General features: G+C 44.5%; 1 protein-coding gene across 31 annotated transcripts in view; it reads left to right on the forward strand.

Moving 5' to 3' along the window:
* The window catches only part of LOC108034817 (CUGBP Elav-like family member 4), a 277319-nt gene that overhangs the window by 140357 nt on the left and 119503 nt on the right, over nt 1-17459 (forward strand). For 19 of the 31 annotated variants that reach the window (XM_017109866.3, XM_017109868.3, XM_017109878.3 and 16 more), the window contains exons 1-2: nt 4755-5098; nt 6502-6949. The exons of the other annotated variants lie outside the window; for them this stretch is intronic. In XM_017109866.3, coding sequence (XP_016965355.1) covers nt 6890-6949 — 60 coding nt within the window. In that variant the 5' untranslated portion in view covers nt 4755-5098; nt 6502-6889. Of the gene's footprint in view, nt 1-4754; nt 5099-6501; nt 6950-17459 lie in introns of those variants that run through there. 31 annotated transcript variants of the gene reach the window in all.

Here is a 17459-nt window from a genome sequence, read left to right on the forward strand (position 1 = left end):
TGGGTCGAGAGCGTGGCCAGTGAAATATGAAATACTATTTATAACTTGATCAGCCCTAGATGGGTCAGATGTAAAGAAGGGGATGACAGCGAATCATGCCCAGTATCTATCACTGCTCCCGGGGACTGGGGGTCGCGTCGGGGTTGGGCTCCAGATTGGATTGATGCGGATTGGACTGGCTGCTGGGATTGATATTGGCCCAGGGTTCGGGTTGGGCTATGTGGCTGTTAATTAAGTTATGATGGCAAGCCGCAAACACTGCGATGGCTTCTGGCCTGTCTGAGACAGAGATAACACACATACATTTACGCATAGGCCCCGACAGTTTATGAAATTTTCATTAATTTTCGACCGCAGAGAATTTCTGCTGATGCCCAGGATGCTCGGCTGGTGTGTGCCCTCTGACCCTCCGGCTGACAGCGTAACGAAAACTTGACGACACAGCACTAGGAGCGAGCGGCAGCGGCAGCAGTAGTAATGAAATTTTGCGACATGTATGACAGGACACTGCTCGGTGGCCAACTTTTGACAGGCATCTGGAAAAGTATTCCTTTCGGCGACCGAAGACCTTTCCTCCACCCCCTGCCCCACGCCTGATGGATCATGACAAATGTGGACCAGGGCACACGAACGTTCTCCTAATTATATGATAATCAAAATCTATCAGCATTGCCTCTCGTTTCGTTTTTAATTAGGCCATGCGAAGGCTGCCTAATCATCATAATAATACGCCTTGTGCGGTGGGGCTTGGGAGGCGCGCTGATGTAAGGCTAGGAGCAGGGCAGGAGCCAAGGCTGCCCCGTCATGGCATTAGCTTTAGCACTGGCATATAATTTAGATTTATCGCTTGATTTTCGCATAAATATCGACCATGTGGAGTGGGCTGCGGGGGCCGCTCCACACTTTTGTGTGCTCGGTGATGCATAAAGGCAATGGCTCTGGAGCTGAGTGCCCGACTCGGCCTAACGACTTGTTGTACGTATAGAAGATGTAAAATCCAAATGACATTGAGTCGCTGTGCGTCGGTGTAAGTGGGCATGTGGGAGTGTCAGATAATGTCCGACTGCATAAAGCCCGAGTAAATGGCAGAAAAATCATTGGTGATTTTTCGTTTTATTGAATTTATTGCCATTTCAGGATTTAATAATGTCGCACGGCCAAAGTTCCCGGGCTGAAGGGCTGGAAATATGTTAAGAGCGATAAGTTGAGTGTATTTAGCCCATAACCGGTTGGCTTCCGTTTCATAACCGATACGGAAAATGTCGTAGGACCAGCTCAGTTTCGCCTTTACGATTATGTTCCATTTTCTTTACTCCCCTCCATAATAATGTGTTAGTGCATAGGCTGCTTTTCCGGAATTTAAGAAAATTAAAGGTAAATCAGTTATCTTAACCTCTAAAATTTAGAGTTAGGTTTCTCAAATAAAAATAAATCTTACATTTTTTCCAGTTTGGGGGACCTTTCTTATGGGGATCTTAAATACCTTAAATACCCACCCCTTTACAACCACTTTATTTGTATACTTGGTACTATAAGCCCTCCACTTGAAGCACTTTCACAAAGTTAAGGCCTTCAATTTTCCATTTCAATTCTGTAAGTGATGGATCCGCCGCATATCTTTCCTTACCAACTCATGGCTAGGAATGCCTCTGTCAGCTTTGCGCATAGCATTCCATCAACTAGCTTCCTCTCCTTGTAAAATTGATTTCATATCATCGTCGCCATCTTGACACTGATTATATGCCTTAACACTTGACTGCCTCCGGGGGCAAGAATCTGGATCCTCAGGCCGGGGAGTCATGGGAAAAGCGTAAAAAAAAAGGAAAATATCAACACACCATTTAGCGCTAAATACACAGAAAACTCGGACCAACGAGAGCCTCTCGGGAGTGGGAGTGGGCTGGGGCGGGGGCAGGAGCGGCTGTTGCTGTCCAAAAATTAACGCAAAATCAAAGTAAAAATGCGATAAATTGGCGACGACAAGCGCAACGCGGAGAAACAATAACAACGGCGGCGGACTGACGATGCTGACAACGTTGTCCCGCGCTTGAAATGAGCGAAAATCGGTCGAGCATATCAAATTGAAAAACTCCAAGACAACGCGCCACGCTCGCCGGGGGATGAGGGCGAGGACGTGGACGCGGATAAGGATGAGGTCCTGACGGGTCCTGGAGCTCCGGTTGCGACTGCTCTAGTGGTTGCTCGGCGGCGCGGAGCCGGGGGTGGTGGTGTGGCGCGTGATGCTTTTTGCGTATCCTAGTGACACACAAATACATCGGGAGATAGAAACAGACACCCACGCACGAAAAGAACCGAGAGCAAAAAGCGCGTAGCGAAAATAGCAGGCAAAAAGAATAACAGCTAGCTACAATAATAACGCTTGAATGGAGGGCCGTGGGGTGGTGGGCGGTGGGCGGTGGGGGGTGGGCTGTGGGCGGTGTACGGTGGTTCGTGTCACGTGGGGTGGTGGCAAGGGGGCACAGGGCTCGGGCAGAGCGGCCCAGATGGACAGGCAACTGAGTAGACGGCACTCATTGCTGCTTTGGCAGGTTGTTAGGCTTCCGAGTCTGTCAGGGGCGGAGATTGTTAGCAGCTTGAGTGAATGACTGACCGAACTGGACTCCGTCGATCTGAGCTGACTATTGATGTATTTTGGCATATTAGCTGCCGGCTTAAGCGACCTGGCCAGCGGGCTTGGGATGGCCACCATGAGATGGCCAACAGATCCAGAAATCTTAAGTTGTTGCCTTGAAGTCAGAGCTATTTTATAAATAAATCTTATCAAATATTAAATACTTTAATTTAAGTTTTAAATTTATAAATTTTTGAAAAACGCAATCCTAATAACTAACATACTTTAATCTTTATTTTAATACCAAAACCATTCCTCATTAAAATCATGTTCATTTAAAATACATTATCATTTCATCATCATTTCATCATTATCATAAAATACATAATCATTTTAAATACATTTTAAAACCTGATCCTAAATAACTAGCATACATTGATCTTAACTTTATTACAGAAAAAAATCCTAACGAAATCATAAAATCATTTATAAGAAATATTTTATTTTTATATCTATTATTCTCTGTAGTTTCCTTACCACACCATAAATTCTACCAATAGATGTTAGAAACACCTTCGAGTCGCATCGCCTTCTAAGTATCCCTTTTGAAAATCACCTTGGGAAATCAATCACGGCCACAACCGCTGCGGAGTGTAAGCCAGGAAAGTGTGTCTCGGCCGAAAGGGGAAGTCCCCTGGCCGGGAAAAAAGCACAACAAGCCGCGCCCCAAACTTGGCTGGCATTATTCAATGCCTCGCAGATGTTTTCCCTGCTGCTGTTATTTTTGCCGGCTCCGAGCCAGGCCAAAAAAGTGCTTCTGTTGTTGTGGCTGTTGTAGTTGGCCAAAATTGTTGCGTTTCGCATATTAATTTCTTCCTGTCTTCGTGCCTCGTCCTCAGCACGGAGCTCATGATGATGAATTTGCCAGCGTTGCGGTGAATGGGTAGCCCGATTGCTCTTCCGCCCGGGCACTCTCTTCGTCCTGCGAGCAGGACTCTCTTCGGTGCTCTTATTGGCCTAGCCTTCCAGCCGCGTTGTGTGCGCTCCGGCCTCTCGGGCCACCAAGGAGGCAGCCCTAATCACATTGTGAGTCATGTGTTTCATAAATATTCAACAGAAAATTATCATCGCAATGATGAGCACTTCCAGTCAAAACAGAGGAGGAAAATGCAAAAACAAGTTCCCGAAACGCACATGTTTTTGCGATGCTCCAACCCGCTCGCGGTTCGGCCGCCCCTCCCCCCATCATCGCAGCACCCTTGGCCACCCCCCAGAACACCACCCACCATCCACCTCCCCCTGCCACCCCCTGCAGAGACCCCCTACGGTCGGCGGGCTGGCGACCAGCCAGTAAGCCCGGCACATGGCTCTCGCGCTCTCCCACTCAGATGCACTCCGCGCCACTACACAAGACACCTTACATATCTAGGGCCCGAAACTAACCTGCTGGCCGTCTCGCTCGCACCCGCCGTCCGGGCGATGGGGGCGCCGGAGAGCGAGAGCGAGAGGGCGCTAGCCGGAGAGAGCCTCGCCTGCGCGTGAATCGGCTAACACGAGTCACGGCTTCGACGGTTCGGGGATTTTCCCTTTAGGCCTTGTTGGGTTTTCCAGCCTGCTCGGCTAGGGTGCCGCTATTCGGTGTGATTTTTCCCTGTTTTTTGGCTAGGCCCTACGCGAGGGCTACGCGAGTGCACCTACGATTGGGTCCGGGTCTTATCTTCGGCCGAGGGAGGGCTGTAACTCGGGATCCTTGAGGCGTGCCATCGGAACCCTTGGGATGCGGGCTGGTGAGCAACAAGCTAGCCATTATCAGTGGCACTCGATGGGCTCGGACCACCCCTCCGGATCTTGTAGGGCATACGAAACGTCGGCCACGAACAGGGGCCGGTTCGACCGCACACATGTTCGATGCAACGCTCGGGCCGTGAGCCGAGCGGTCGTGGGGGTGGCGGACCACCCACCCCGCAGCGACCAGCTGGAACGTGGCGAGCGTTGTTGTTTTGCCGGCGTGTTGCGCTGTTGCGTTCGCTGGTTCGAATTGGTCGGGTGGGCGTAAGTTCGGTCCGGCTCGGTGTCGGGTTCGGGTTCGGGTTCGGGTTCGGACGAGGAAGCGGTTCGGGCTCGGTTCGGATCTTTGGGGCTCCGGACGCCGTTGTAAGCGCCGTCCTTTTTCAGTATGATATTGAGTTCTGTGTAGTTAAGTCGGAATATTTCGTATAGTTCTCGTCGACTGTCGTGTGACATTTGTTCTTCAATTCAGAAACGCATATTGAAACACAGCGATAATACAAATTACGAATATTCAATAAAAAGAAATTAAACAAATTTGAACAAACCAATTAAAATTACAAATTCCAATTCGCTTCAAAAATATATTACAAATCTAACAACCAATTTAATCAAATCAAATTCGCCAACCAAAATCCCAAACAAAGTTTACCAAATTCGTTTACTCAAACCCATAAAACACGCAACAAGCTACAACCAATTCCAAAAAAAAAAAAGAAATATATAACTGTTAAATCTGTAAGCAAGGGCAATTACCACTCTAAGATCATCCCCGAATTATCATCAAAATATTTCACATAGACCTACCTACCTCATTAGAACTCGATTTCTGTTAAATCTCTCCATCAGAGGCATTAGCATTAGCTCCAGAAATAGACCGACTGCCGCGATAAACAATGCCGAGAATAATTGGAAACAATTTGTAAACAACGAAATTTCCAAACAGAACTGGGCGGAGAGGAAACCCAACGGCCGATCAGGTTGTTTTCCTCTCTTTGGGCCCCGGGCTTACTACACCTTTTCCGATATTCATCCACGCTCTGTTTTATTCTCGATGTATTTTTTTCAATTTGCCCAGATAAACAAACGAACGAAAATTGTTTCACGCTCGCAGCACACGAAAACATTTTCAATTAAAATTTTGGCCCAAAAAGCCAACCAAACTGAAGCAAAGCAAAGGCCAAGCAGAGCGCGGCACTGCAAACGTTCCTCACATCGAATTTGAATTTGAATATTTTGAGCATTCCATAGTTTCGTTTCCATCTCCATGGCATTCCGAATCTCCAGCACTCGAGCCCATCGAAAGCGAATTTTTCGCCAAAAATCCGTTTTGTTTGCCGCATTTTGTTGTATTTCAAGTGTAGTTGTGCCCGTGCGAGCTGGCCATATATATGGCCCTGTTAATTGAATATGCAGTGCTCTTAATGATTTTTGGCCAGCAGAGCATGATTTTCCTTTCTTTGGCCTGCGATTTGGCCATTTCGCTGTTGGTAGAAATATTTCACTTGGCCAAAACGTTTTACGGCCGCTTTGATGTGGCTGGCTGGACCATATTTACTGCAAATTATTTTCCCTGGCCCAAAATCGAATTGATTTTGCTTCTCGATGAGTGTTAAAACGGTCGTAAATCGCTTGACTAATTTTTTTGATACTCATGGAGTGATTGCAAAAATACTGTTTGCACATGAGAAGTTTTGAATTTTGTTTGCTGCCTCTATGTGAAATGTTTTTTGACTCGAACTTTTTTTTTCCATATTTTCTTTAAAGTGCTTGAAATGGTTGGCTTCTTTTTCCTTGAAGTGCTTGCAATTCAACTTGGTGCACTGTGATAACTTTTGTACAATTTGGTTTTTAATTAAATTTCCCTATCTGTATAACACCTTTTCGGAAAATGTTCATATTTTCCTCTTAGACCCACCCGAAAGCCAAACGATAAATCATTTGCTTTGCCAACAATAATAAATATTTACCTCGATGGATTTTATTTCCATTCTCGGCGTTTGCCTGAATTCCAAGCAATTTAACTCACAGCCAAAGATACATTTTCCAAGCCAACTGTACTTGGGAAAATCATGCAATTACCCATGCTTACAGCGAACACAAGGCAATATTCACAAGCCAACATTTTAATTCGATTTTAGAAACGAGCAGAAAAATCAGAGGGAAAGAGAAGGAGAAAAGCAAAAAAGAGATAGAGACACGCGCGTGTTTAAATACTGGAAAATACAGATAAGATAAATTATTATAAACACTAAGCCATACACACATTATAGCAGGCTAACCACACGAAAAACCATTGAAATCAATAAGTACCAAAGTACGGAGAGAAGACAGTTCAAGTGAGAAACCGAAACGAACTTTCCACAAAAAAAGTGCTTAAAAATTTAACCAAAACAAAAACTTAGACAAATAAACAAAGGCCATTTTTCCAGAGGAAGAAAACCGAAAAGCTTCCGGCAAAGAATCGGTGAAAATCGTTATAAAATTTTTTCTCGCAAAGGCGCCACGTCCAAGAGCAAATCGTTCCATATGGTTCATATTATTGAATTGGTCGGCCAGCCGAAGGTTGAGTTTGCTCAACAAGTTACTGTGAGTATCAAATCGAGAGTCAAAATGAATTTCCACACGCCGCAGGGCGAGGGGAGAGGCGGGAAAGGCGGGAAAGTGGGCCCGAAAATGATAATAAATCTTGTTGTCCGCAGTCACGTAATGACAACTTAATACAAATACATATGCATACATCGCCCCGCACACACTAACGCACTTTTTATTATGTTGTTGTGACGCTTTTCTCGCTTTTCCTCGCTTTTCCTCTCTTTTTTTTTCATTTCCACTTTTTTCCCCTTGGCTTTGCTCAACATATTTTGACAATTAATCATTCCCCATGTCTGTGTGTCCTGCGATGCGAGAGTGTGGGTGCCAGTGTGCGTGTGTGGGTGATTGCGGTTACGTTTTTTGTGCGAAAATTCGAAATCAGTGTCTCTGTGTGTGTAGGTCAATGTGACTCTCGTGTCGACTGTCTGCGTCTCTTGGCCATTAACACACCGCAATCTTCGCAATGACCAACATCTCCGCTCCTTTGTCTCGAGTCCATTGGTCCCGGCTTTAAGAGCTCGGTTTTCCGGGTCCTTTGGAGGAAACAACCGCCAGAAAGTCCTAAAAGTAGACTACGATTCGAAATATTAGTAGATTAAAGTCAAGAGGAAAGCAGAAAACTTAAAAATTTTAGTTGAATTATATATTAATGAAATTCGTTGTTACTTTGAATGATTTAAGATTATTTATTTATTCTGTAATGGCGTTGGAAAATTAAAGCAGATAAGTGGAATTTTCCTATGTTAGTTAGAATGGCATTAGATTATTTATTTTAAAAATGTACAGATATATATTACTTTTTATGATACACATCTTTAAAGAATTTTCGTTGCCTTGCTAAAAATATGCTATGCAGAAATAAATAGAATGTTACTTAACTTTACATAAAATTTTCATAATGTTTATCAATTTAAACACATATAAACGTTTTAGGTTAAAAATATTGGCAAGCTTTGAAAATGTAATACATTTCAAGACTGCTTTTTCGTTATCACCACTTTTACAAAAATGTTAACTAAGCCAATTAAAGAAAACCAAAGTATCTATTTCACCATAATTAAGGTCATAAATCTCGTCATACAACCGTAATAGACTACGATTTATTTATGTTGCTCTGCGCAGATATCCTTTTATCTGCCTTGCTTTTCCAACCTGATAAGTCTCCTCAACCATATGGACGCATCTTTAACCCACTTATTGATTTATCAACTTTTCATTCACTTGCTGTTTGGTCCCTTGATTCCCCCAAAGTTGTCAACCAGCTTTGTGGAATTTAGGAAAAGCAGAAAAAAAAACTAAAAATTCTAATCGGATTTACATTTATTTCTGTTGCGTTGAGTAACCACGTTCGGGCCCCTCATTTTCCCCCGCAGATACAGATAGATATATGTATCTGTTTCGCTTTCAGCTGACTGCTCTATCAGTGTTGCTGTGGCTCACATGGTGCTGCTCCTGTTGTTGTTGATGTGGCTCCAGTTGTCGCCCTGCTTTCCCTTAGTCCCTATTATATATTCTATATGCTCTATTTTTTTGATTTTATTACAACGCCAACGCAGAAAAGTCTGTTACTCGGGGATATTGCGTAAATTTCATTGTGTATTTCACTTTTATGGTGGTGGCTGTCTAGCATCGGGCCCGGCCGTAGATGGGGGTTGCACAGAGGGTGGTGCTGGCTGGCCGGGTGGGTGTAGTGGGGTGGTGCGTGCTGCGAGCTGCGAGCTGCGTTAGATGACGTCGCCGGCGTTCTTTGTTGTCCTTTGAGCGTGCGTACCGCCCCCCCCTGAGCCCGCTCTTATCCCTGGCAGGGATGTTCGAATGTCCTCTCCGTTATCCTGGCTCTCCTTATTATAATGATGACACATGCGTTCTCTGTTGCTTCCCTGCCCCGCCGTCCTGCCGTCGCGCTCGCCCTATTGTTGTTCAATATTTTGTGCCACTTGTTTTGAATTTTTCCACATCCTTTTGTTGTTTCTGCTGGCATTACGTGTTAGCCAACTTGCTCGTTAAATGGTTAAGTGGAGCAAAGTCGTTGACACACTTCTTTTGGGGTCCTTTTCTTTTCACTTGATTCGAGCCAGGCGCTTGCATTTCGGGCCATGACTCACAGACACGAACTTTCCGCTCGAACTTATGTCCTTTGGCCGAGACTAAGTTTTGCTTTGAGAAAGCAGAGCATCTAAGTAGACGGATTTTAGGGGAAAGCAGACTATATTCACTTAGCAGATTGGTGTGCAAATTGCCTTAGAATGTAGATTAATTTGAGTTTGTCGTAAGCTTATTGAACATTTACCTTTTAACTTGTGTAAATGTATAGTGTAAAGAGCATTTTTACCCTTTTATTCTTAATTCCATACTAAATGTTAAACCTAAATTTTAATCATACACTATGTTTATCTTTTACTTTCTGTATTTATGGTGCTAAGAATAGCTGTGTAATCCTTTTAAGGTCTGGTACGTTTATAAAATCGATTTCTACTCTTATATCTTTCACCTTTTGCCCTTGGCTCCACCCCTTAATATCCTTTCATCTTCGCCGCTCCACTCTTAATCGCCTGTCCTTTGGCGGCGCTTCATTGCAACTCGCCACTTGGCACAATCATACACTTAATTTTCCACTTCATTTCATAATTTTACCCTTGAAACCAATAATCTTGAGGAGCGACCGAGGGAGTCTCTGGCTTGTCAGCCGCTGGCATAGCATACCTTTTGACGGCCCCTCCCCGAACAGCCCACCTGGGGGCGCATTCAACAGCTCGACTCACACACATATGCAGCGCTATTAAATTACACGCCAGTGCAAATTACTTGGGAAAACAAAGCGGCAGAAGAAACAAAAAGTCGCCGGGAAAACAAGACAGACCGCACAGCGAGAGCGCCTTGACGTATGCAACAATAATAATAACGGGTTGTGGTCGCCTTTGTTATGCTTGGCCCGGTGTTTTGTAAGCCGTCAAGCATTTACATACCATTAGTCGGCTTGGCCCAGCGAGGGGGGCGGTGTGGGCGACAGGCGTATAAATATTGAAAAGCGCCAACGCCTTTTGTTGGCCCGCTGGTAATTGCTTAAGTCGGCAAATTGCCCGGCCTAATAATCATAAATACTACCTAGGAAGGCAGGGCGAACGACGGAGCGAAAATTGGAAATTTCTTGGGTACGGACAGGGCTAAGACGGAGTTTTCCATTGTGGAAATGTGCTTGAAATTGATTAGAGAAAGAACATGGAATTAGTGCGCGGTAAATTAAGTACAAAGTGAACTTAATTGTAATTACCCGAATACAATCTATTGTAATTATCTTATACACGAGAAAATTGATCGACTTTTGAGTAAAGTAGTAGAATACAACTGAATTTGTAAGATACAAAAATGTTCACCTTTAACATGAAGTATTTTTCAAAATAATAAATGCGGTAGCTAGTTTTTGTTTTAATTTTGGTAGTAACTAGTTTTAGGTGGATTAGAGTAATAGGTTATACAAAAAGAAGCCTACAAAGAAGTAAAATAAACCTACTATCTAAGTTCTTTACTTTTTATAGAGATTCCCCCTTTAAGGAGTTTTAATAAATTCCCCTTTACTTCTCAATTCCGTTAAGCTTGACTGAGATGACTCGAATTTTTATTCTGTATGTCAAAGGGCACGCGACTCGGACTCTGCTCCGGGCCTTAATTTGAGTTTCTTGATTATTAGAGGTGACAGTTTTATAGCTTTGTTAACAGGCAGCGCCGAATGCACCCCGAGTCCCAGGCCAACCAACAGTTTTTGCTTCTTTTGTTGTGCTTGGCATGTTCAGCGCTGATTATGCTTTGTGCCAGGAAAACGGGGAAAGCAAGAGAGCGGGAGAACAGGAAAACTCACCCCCGGGCGGTGGAAAACTTATCGCAAGGGGGCGGGGTGGGTGACGGGCATTAGAATTACTTGCGTGATTAACGCACACCCTCGAGCGTGTCCATTCCCCGCCCCGTGGGGCCAGGTCTTATCTATGGCTGCCTGCCTTAATTGTGGGTCTTCCATTTGACTATCGATCGATTTTCGATTCCATTCCATTCGATCACCGTAATGAGGCAACTTCAAAAGCTGCACAGCTCATTAGGCTTCCCGCTGAACGCTGGCCATATACCAGCTATATATATTAGTTATATATTTTCCGACTTTCCACTCTTCCCTCCCCCCGGCTACGATTTCCTTCGGCTGCTCCTACTTTTCCTCGGGCTTCTGCACGTTTTCCTTTGTTTTGTTTATGGCTTCTCAAAATAGCCGAATCAAAATGTAAACAAAAGCGCAAAAATACCAAAATCGAAAATGGGCAAGCAGAGGAAAATCTCGCACTTCCCAGCGGCGGCAGCTGCGTGCGTCATCATGTGAACAAATTTTCCAGATGCTTTTCCCAGTACCAGTGCCCTCCCCTCTTCACCCCGTGCATCTCACACACACACACACTGTGTGTCGTATATACTTTGCATACTTTTTAATGCCTTCGCCAAAGTGCAAAACCGCAGAGGCCTTTAGCTTTCGACTTTTCGCTCTCTTCCTGCCGGTTGAACAATAAATTGTATTTCTGTTTATTATTTATGTGCCCCAGCAGAATGTTTACGGTCTTCCACGTACATATATAGCCCAGTTTTTCTTTGCATTTTCCACTTCCATCGATGTACACTAATTATTTCCTCTCACAACTTCCTTAACCTTGTTGATATTTGCCACTTCGAGTTGCTAGCTCCTCGAGAATGCGGCTTATTGTTTTTCCACAGAAGTGTACTTGCCAAATAAATCAACAAGGCACAAAAAAGAAAGCGAGGAAGCCGAGTGTTTACATTATGTTTACATTATGCAAAGGGAAACTCGGCAAACAAAACCGCTAATTGTCGATAAACAACCAATAAAATACAAATTTCCCAAAAACATTTATCAAAAATAATATAAATAATAACAATAACCGCACAACCACACAACCACACGCGGGCACACACAGAGCCCAATACCCGGCAACACCAACACTCGGGGGCGATAAATAAAAATGGCAAAAGGAAACTTGGAATGAGCCTCTCGAGTGGGTGAAAAGCGGCCACCGAAGGAGAAGAAATGTATGGAAAATAGTGTTTGACAGCTCATAAAAAATAATGTCGTATTCATTAAGGGTGGAACAACCTGTCCCGCCCGAGCTGGGGGGTTGCCAAAAGCGAACTCCGGTTTATTTACGACAGGAAGTGGGCCAGAACAGCAACAGCCACTTGAAACGCACGCATGCAATGCGATTGGGAAGTGGAAGAGCCCCAGGCGGAGGTCGAGGCTCTGGCCAGGATATAAGGAGTGGGGCTGACAGTCCAAGTCAAGCCAGAAACATTTAATTGAAACCCAGAGAGACACTTGGGGAAGCCTCAGATACCCTAACTGGCAAAGGGAGTTTTGGTTTTTCAGTAGTTTGTGGTTAAAATGCTTAAAGAAAAAAGGGTTTCCTTTTTATTAATATCTATATTCCTTATAACATTTTTTGATGTGGGTATTTCTTATATATCGAAAAAGAAAACAAACCAAACACTATTCCTTTCCTCATTTTCCACATTAATTCATCATAAATCCCTTTATATAAAGTTATACCCCCAAATCAATTTCCGTAAAATCCACTAAAAGGAAAGTAATGTTCTCTTAGTTCTAATATTTTATATTTTGAATCCTTTTATAGTGTGACTTTCCCAAAAACCCAACCCTCTTTCTTCGTTAAACAGTGCTTTCATTTCCTTTTAAAATCTAAAATACCCTATACTTAAAGTACGATCGAACCGCGCCCCTTGACATTGACAATGTCAGAGACTGAACTAATGAGGGAATGATTGAATGACACACTGACAGAATGACAGAATGGCAGTTTTCCCCTTTTTTTGGCCGGTGAGTGTGCAGGTGTTTTACGATTGGAGTAATTCCTGTTTTTGCTGCCACTGCTTTAGTATTCAGCGTTTGTTGTTAAAGGTTTGCGTGCTGAAACTTTTCGAAAGTTGTTCAAGTAAACACGATTCGGATGGGAGGATACGAGGCGAATGGGGGGTTGCAGGGGCAGGTTTGTTGGCTGAAACATGCAAATGTTACAAGGTGTTATGCTTTATGTACATTTAATTGAGACTTATTAGGTAGTGAAGTGTACGATAGTTAAATGCGGTTGCTGTTGTTATAGCTTGTTTGGCTTGTTGATAGTGTCGTTAGCAAGGCCAAAAGAGGGGGTAACTGAACTTAAAGAGGTCCCCGAATCGATATCTCCCAACTGGGTGGGCTCTATCCGCCCTCTTTCTCAGTCTGTCTTCAAAAACCATACCTAATCAAAAGTGTATCTTCCTAACAATATGAAGTACAGCTCTTTCAGAGGCAAAATTGTGCTGCCAAAGTGCATATCTTACACTGAACACAACCCGCAATATATTGAGGTAAGAGAAGCCGGGGAAATAACTCAGAAATGTGTATAGTCAGTCCGTAACCTCCGCCCCATTCATTGCCCCTTCAGCTGCATTAGACGCCTCCGCCACTTCAGTGCGCATTTCAAGTTTATTTTCTCGATTTTCTGCGTTCGAGTTAGTTGCATTTTTCTATTTTTGGGTTCAGAAATACAAAAGCACGAACGGATTCCCCGACCCCGCGGTATGCCTTTCAGCATTTTGCTTTCTATTTTCAATAGACGTCGTTGCCGCTGCTGTTATTGTTGTTGCTGTTTTCTTGCAGCCGACAAATAATAAAAATGATGCGTTGTATTGCAAAAGCGCTGCTGTCCACACCAGACCTGCCCCGCCCACCGGCCCCTGGAAAAACACCCCCAACCGCCCACTTTTGCAGCATAGCATATGTTGCAACTCTGTTGGTGAGACGAAAAAAAAGGGGAAAAAAGCGTAGGAAAAGAATGAGAATGTGGCGGGCGGAGTGTGCAGGAGATTTTCACCCATTGATATTGATGAAAACGACGTCCAGTTACAGTTCGTTGGCTTTTGCTGCATTTTTCAAGGGAAAATGCATGCAGGGATGGGGTGGGGGTCGGAATTCTGGGGGCCTTGCAACAGCTGAGGATATGCAAATGGTATACATTTTGTCAAAGCATAAAGACTATGTTTGGCAGGGGATATAAAAAATACATGACACATGTACCTCCCAGATACAAATGCCGTTCGCGACGGCTAGCTGCACAGATGCAGATGGAGATGGAGATAGAAATGCATATGCATCATTTATCCACCGACAGTGGCAACGAAATAGTCTGAGATATCCCATCCGAGGCGAGCTGACTCTCCAATCTCAACTAATGTTGCATTCCTTTTGATTCCGTTTGTCTTGGACAGGGATTGGATAAGGCTGTAGTAGAATAAGTTTGTCTAGCTTGAAACCAAAATACGAGGGTTTAGTACTGCTCAATTTTAAATTTAAATATTGCTTTTGAAAAGCTTTATAAAAGTATCTAATAGTATGGCGCAATATATTGTAAAAAGCTTCATTGAGGATCTTTTTCTCTTAAGCATTAATGAAGTTTAATTATTTTAAATCAGTTTTGAAAGTGGCTAAAAGTATGCAATAATAAGTTGAAAGAAAGTTGCATTTTTAAAGCATACTTTTAGACAGTAAGATTAAATATTTCTAGAACCCCACCTCTTCCTGGGAAGAGCTCCTTGTTATGGCATTTAAATCATAGAAAAAGGAGTTCTATATTCTATGTGATCTTGGCATAGAGCAGTGGATCACGTGAAAACCCTATTCCCTTGAACTCCAAGCCTCATCCACTAGCTCTCACCTAATCCACATTCAATTTTCCGGCTTTTTCGCCCCTAATCTTGGGGCCTTTCTCGCACCTTCTATTGTCCTGCTGCCGGGATTAATTTAACGCTCGACGCACACGCACAGCCGCCTATTTTCCTCGTCCTGGCGCCAGGACCTTCCCGCTAAATTGTCACTAATATGCCGCCTTGTGCGCGGCGGTGCATGCCCTTGCACATAATTCACACGGAGCGGAACCTAGTGGGCTAACAACTGCAATTGTTGGCAAGAAAAAGAGAGAAAACTTAATAATTGCCAGGGCGCAACACTTTAATGCCACACATAGCCACATCGCCACCTCGCCCCACACCGGCAGTCACATGTGCTGTCCGAGACCGAGAATTTTATGCAAATCTTCTGCCACTCGCTGGAGGTGGAGACTTGCCAAGTGACAATGGGGCACCAACACAGATACACAAAGCAGGACACTCTAAGCCGGCGAACTCCTCCTCCTTTGCTGGTAGTCCTTTTTTTGTTCCCCTTACATTTCATGCCTTCGTTTATATCCTTTTTTACTCTTTCCCATTTTTTTTTTGTGCTCTGTGCAAGTTTGTGCAACTATTTTCCATGCGCATGGGCACAAAAAGGCAACCACTACTGCTGCTGGTGCTGCCAACTATGAGACTGGGGACCTTCCCGGTACCCCCGAAAAGCCCCTTGTGCCACAACCCTTAGAGCCCAGAATGTGGCCAGTGGCAGGCAGCCAACCAGAGCGTAGAGCAAACTGGAGCATTGCAAGTATTTATTTGTTGTTCGCCTCCCCAGGAGGCAGGGATTTTTTCTATTACGCGCTCGTTTATTACGGGAATTCCAGCTCACGCCTAAGTGCATGCAGTTCTGTTCTGTTTCCCATTTTTTTCTGGCAGTACCAGGGGATTCCCTTTAATCAGTTATCAGCCACAGAAGTCTTGAGTCTTTTTAGTTCCTTTTAAATTCCTGAGCTCTCCCGCTTTGCCACCGATTGATGGCCAACTGTCAATGGCTAAGCTCCCCAGTCAGAGCCTGAATCACAATCAAAGTGGGAGGCAGTCTTTGGCCGGAAAGTTGCCGAGAAAGCCCCGGGAAGAACTGCAAGACCGGAGACGGAGACAGAGACAGAGACTGAGAAAGAGAAGGAGAGAAAAAAGCGGAGAAAGCGAAACTTTTTAATGATGTAAAGTACAAAGTTTTCTGTCTTGTCGCTGGCGCAAGTAACTTGAGTAAACTTTGAGTTATGCCCTCCCAGCCTTAAATGCGAATTGCGAAATCCGAGGCAGCGGCGGCGGCGGCGGCTTCGGCGGCAACGGCGACGACCTCAAAGCGCAGGACGACATCCTTTTGCACCCACAGGCAGGACATCGATCGATGGCAGCGTGGGGAGGAGGGGGGCATTGCGGCTGGTATTTGGTCGTTTGTTAAAAGTTTTCAACACTCATTTTTATTATGACATACGCGAGAAGTACGAGCCAAATTAGTGGTGTACACTGTGTGTGTGTGGCAGCAATGGTTGCGCTAATAAAATGCCAATTTGCTGCCATTGAATGGCCGCTTTATTGGCCGCCATTACAACTCGTACGCATAAAGGGCGATATTACATCCTGAATACACCCGCACCAAACCATCTACCCATTTCACCCTCCCCACCTACACACATGCGTGCGAAAGGACCTCCTCGAGGAGGCATTTTATGACGGCAACATTTACACGCATAAAATATGCATGATAAAACTTTGTTGTTGCAATAAATCAGCCACCCCCGAAAAAACGCTGCAGCTCCTTGGCCGGCCTGATGTGATTACAAAACCATTCCGAGCGGAACGGGGCAGATCCCTTCTTATTTATGTCCTGCGTGATCCGAGTTCATCGCGATGCGGTCGTAATGAGTTCCTGGCGCAAATCAATTTCCCCAGACCCTCGCTCTCCCACTCCTCTTGGCCGCTGTCAAACTACTTAAACTGCCATTAAACTATCGAGAGTGAAGGATGCCAAATATACCTAGGTATATAAAATGAAGGAAAACTTTCTGGCGGGTTTCTCAATCAGAAATATTATGGAAAAAAATGTGGGAAAAGCCCTGCTTTGTTAGAGGTGCAAATGGCTCACAAACAGACAGAGCAAGTCGCCTTCACCAACTTTTTTGGCCATTGTGTTTTGACTGCCTTTGTTGCATGCATAAAATATTTATGCTCTGGAAAATATGCAGCAACAAAAAACGGAGGGGTTTCCCTTCAGCCAGCCCCACCCCACCCCCTGAACTTTTCGCCATGTGCGTGCAACTTTTCACACTCAAATGAAATTACGGGCGCAAAAAAAAGGAGGAAAACTTTGCTACTTAAATGTAGCGCTCTCTCTTCGGCAGCTCCCATTCTCTTTTTTATTGCTTTCTGCACTTTATCAACCATTTTGCCATGGCTCAGTGAACGCTCAATTGCCGGCTGCCACGGGGCGAGCAAGGGAGATAGATGTAAACTTTTCATTAATAACGATTTTCCATTAACTATCGATTGATTTCGAGTCCCCAGGACAGCAGCATCCCAGCAGTCGGCAGCCAGCAGCCAGCAGCCAGCAGCCAGCGGCAGCAACAATGGCTCCCTAGTAGCAAACGCACTTCAGACAATGCCTGCAACCGGCAGCTACCAACAACACTTGAGTCTATTTAAAACGCAAACAACAATAAACCGCCAGGGGGGTGCGGCGGGGTGTTGTTGTATTCAAAGGGGGCTTTTGGGACAGTGGCGCTGG

Source organism: Drosophila biarmipes, chromosome 3L (assembly GCF_025231255.1).
Source record: "Drosophila biarmipes strain raj3 chromosome 3L, RU_DBia_V1.1, whole genome shotgun sequence".
Lineage (NCBI taxonomy): Eukaryota > Metazoa > Arthropoda > Insecta > Diptera > Drosophilidae > Drosophila > Drosophila biarmipes.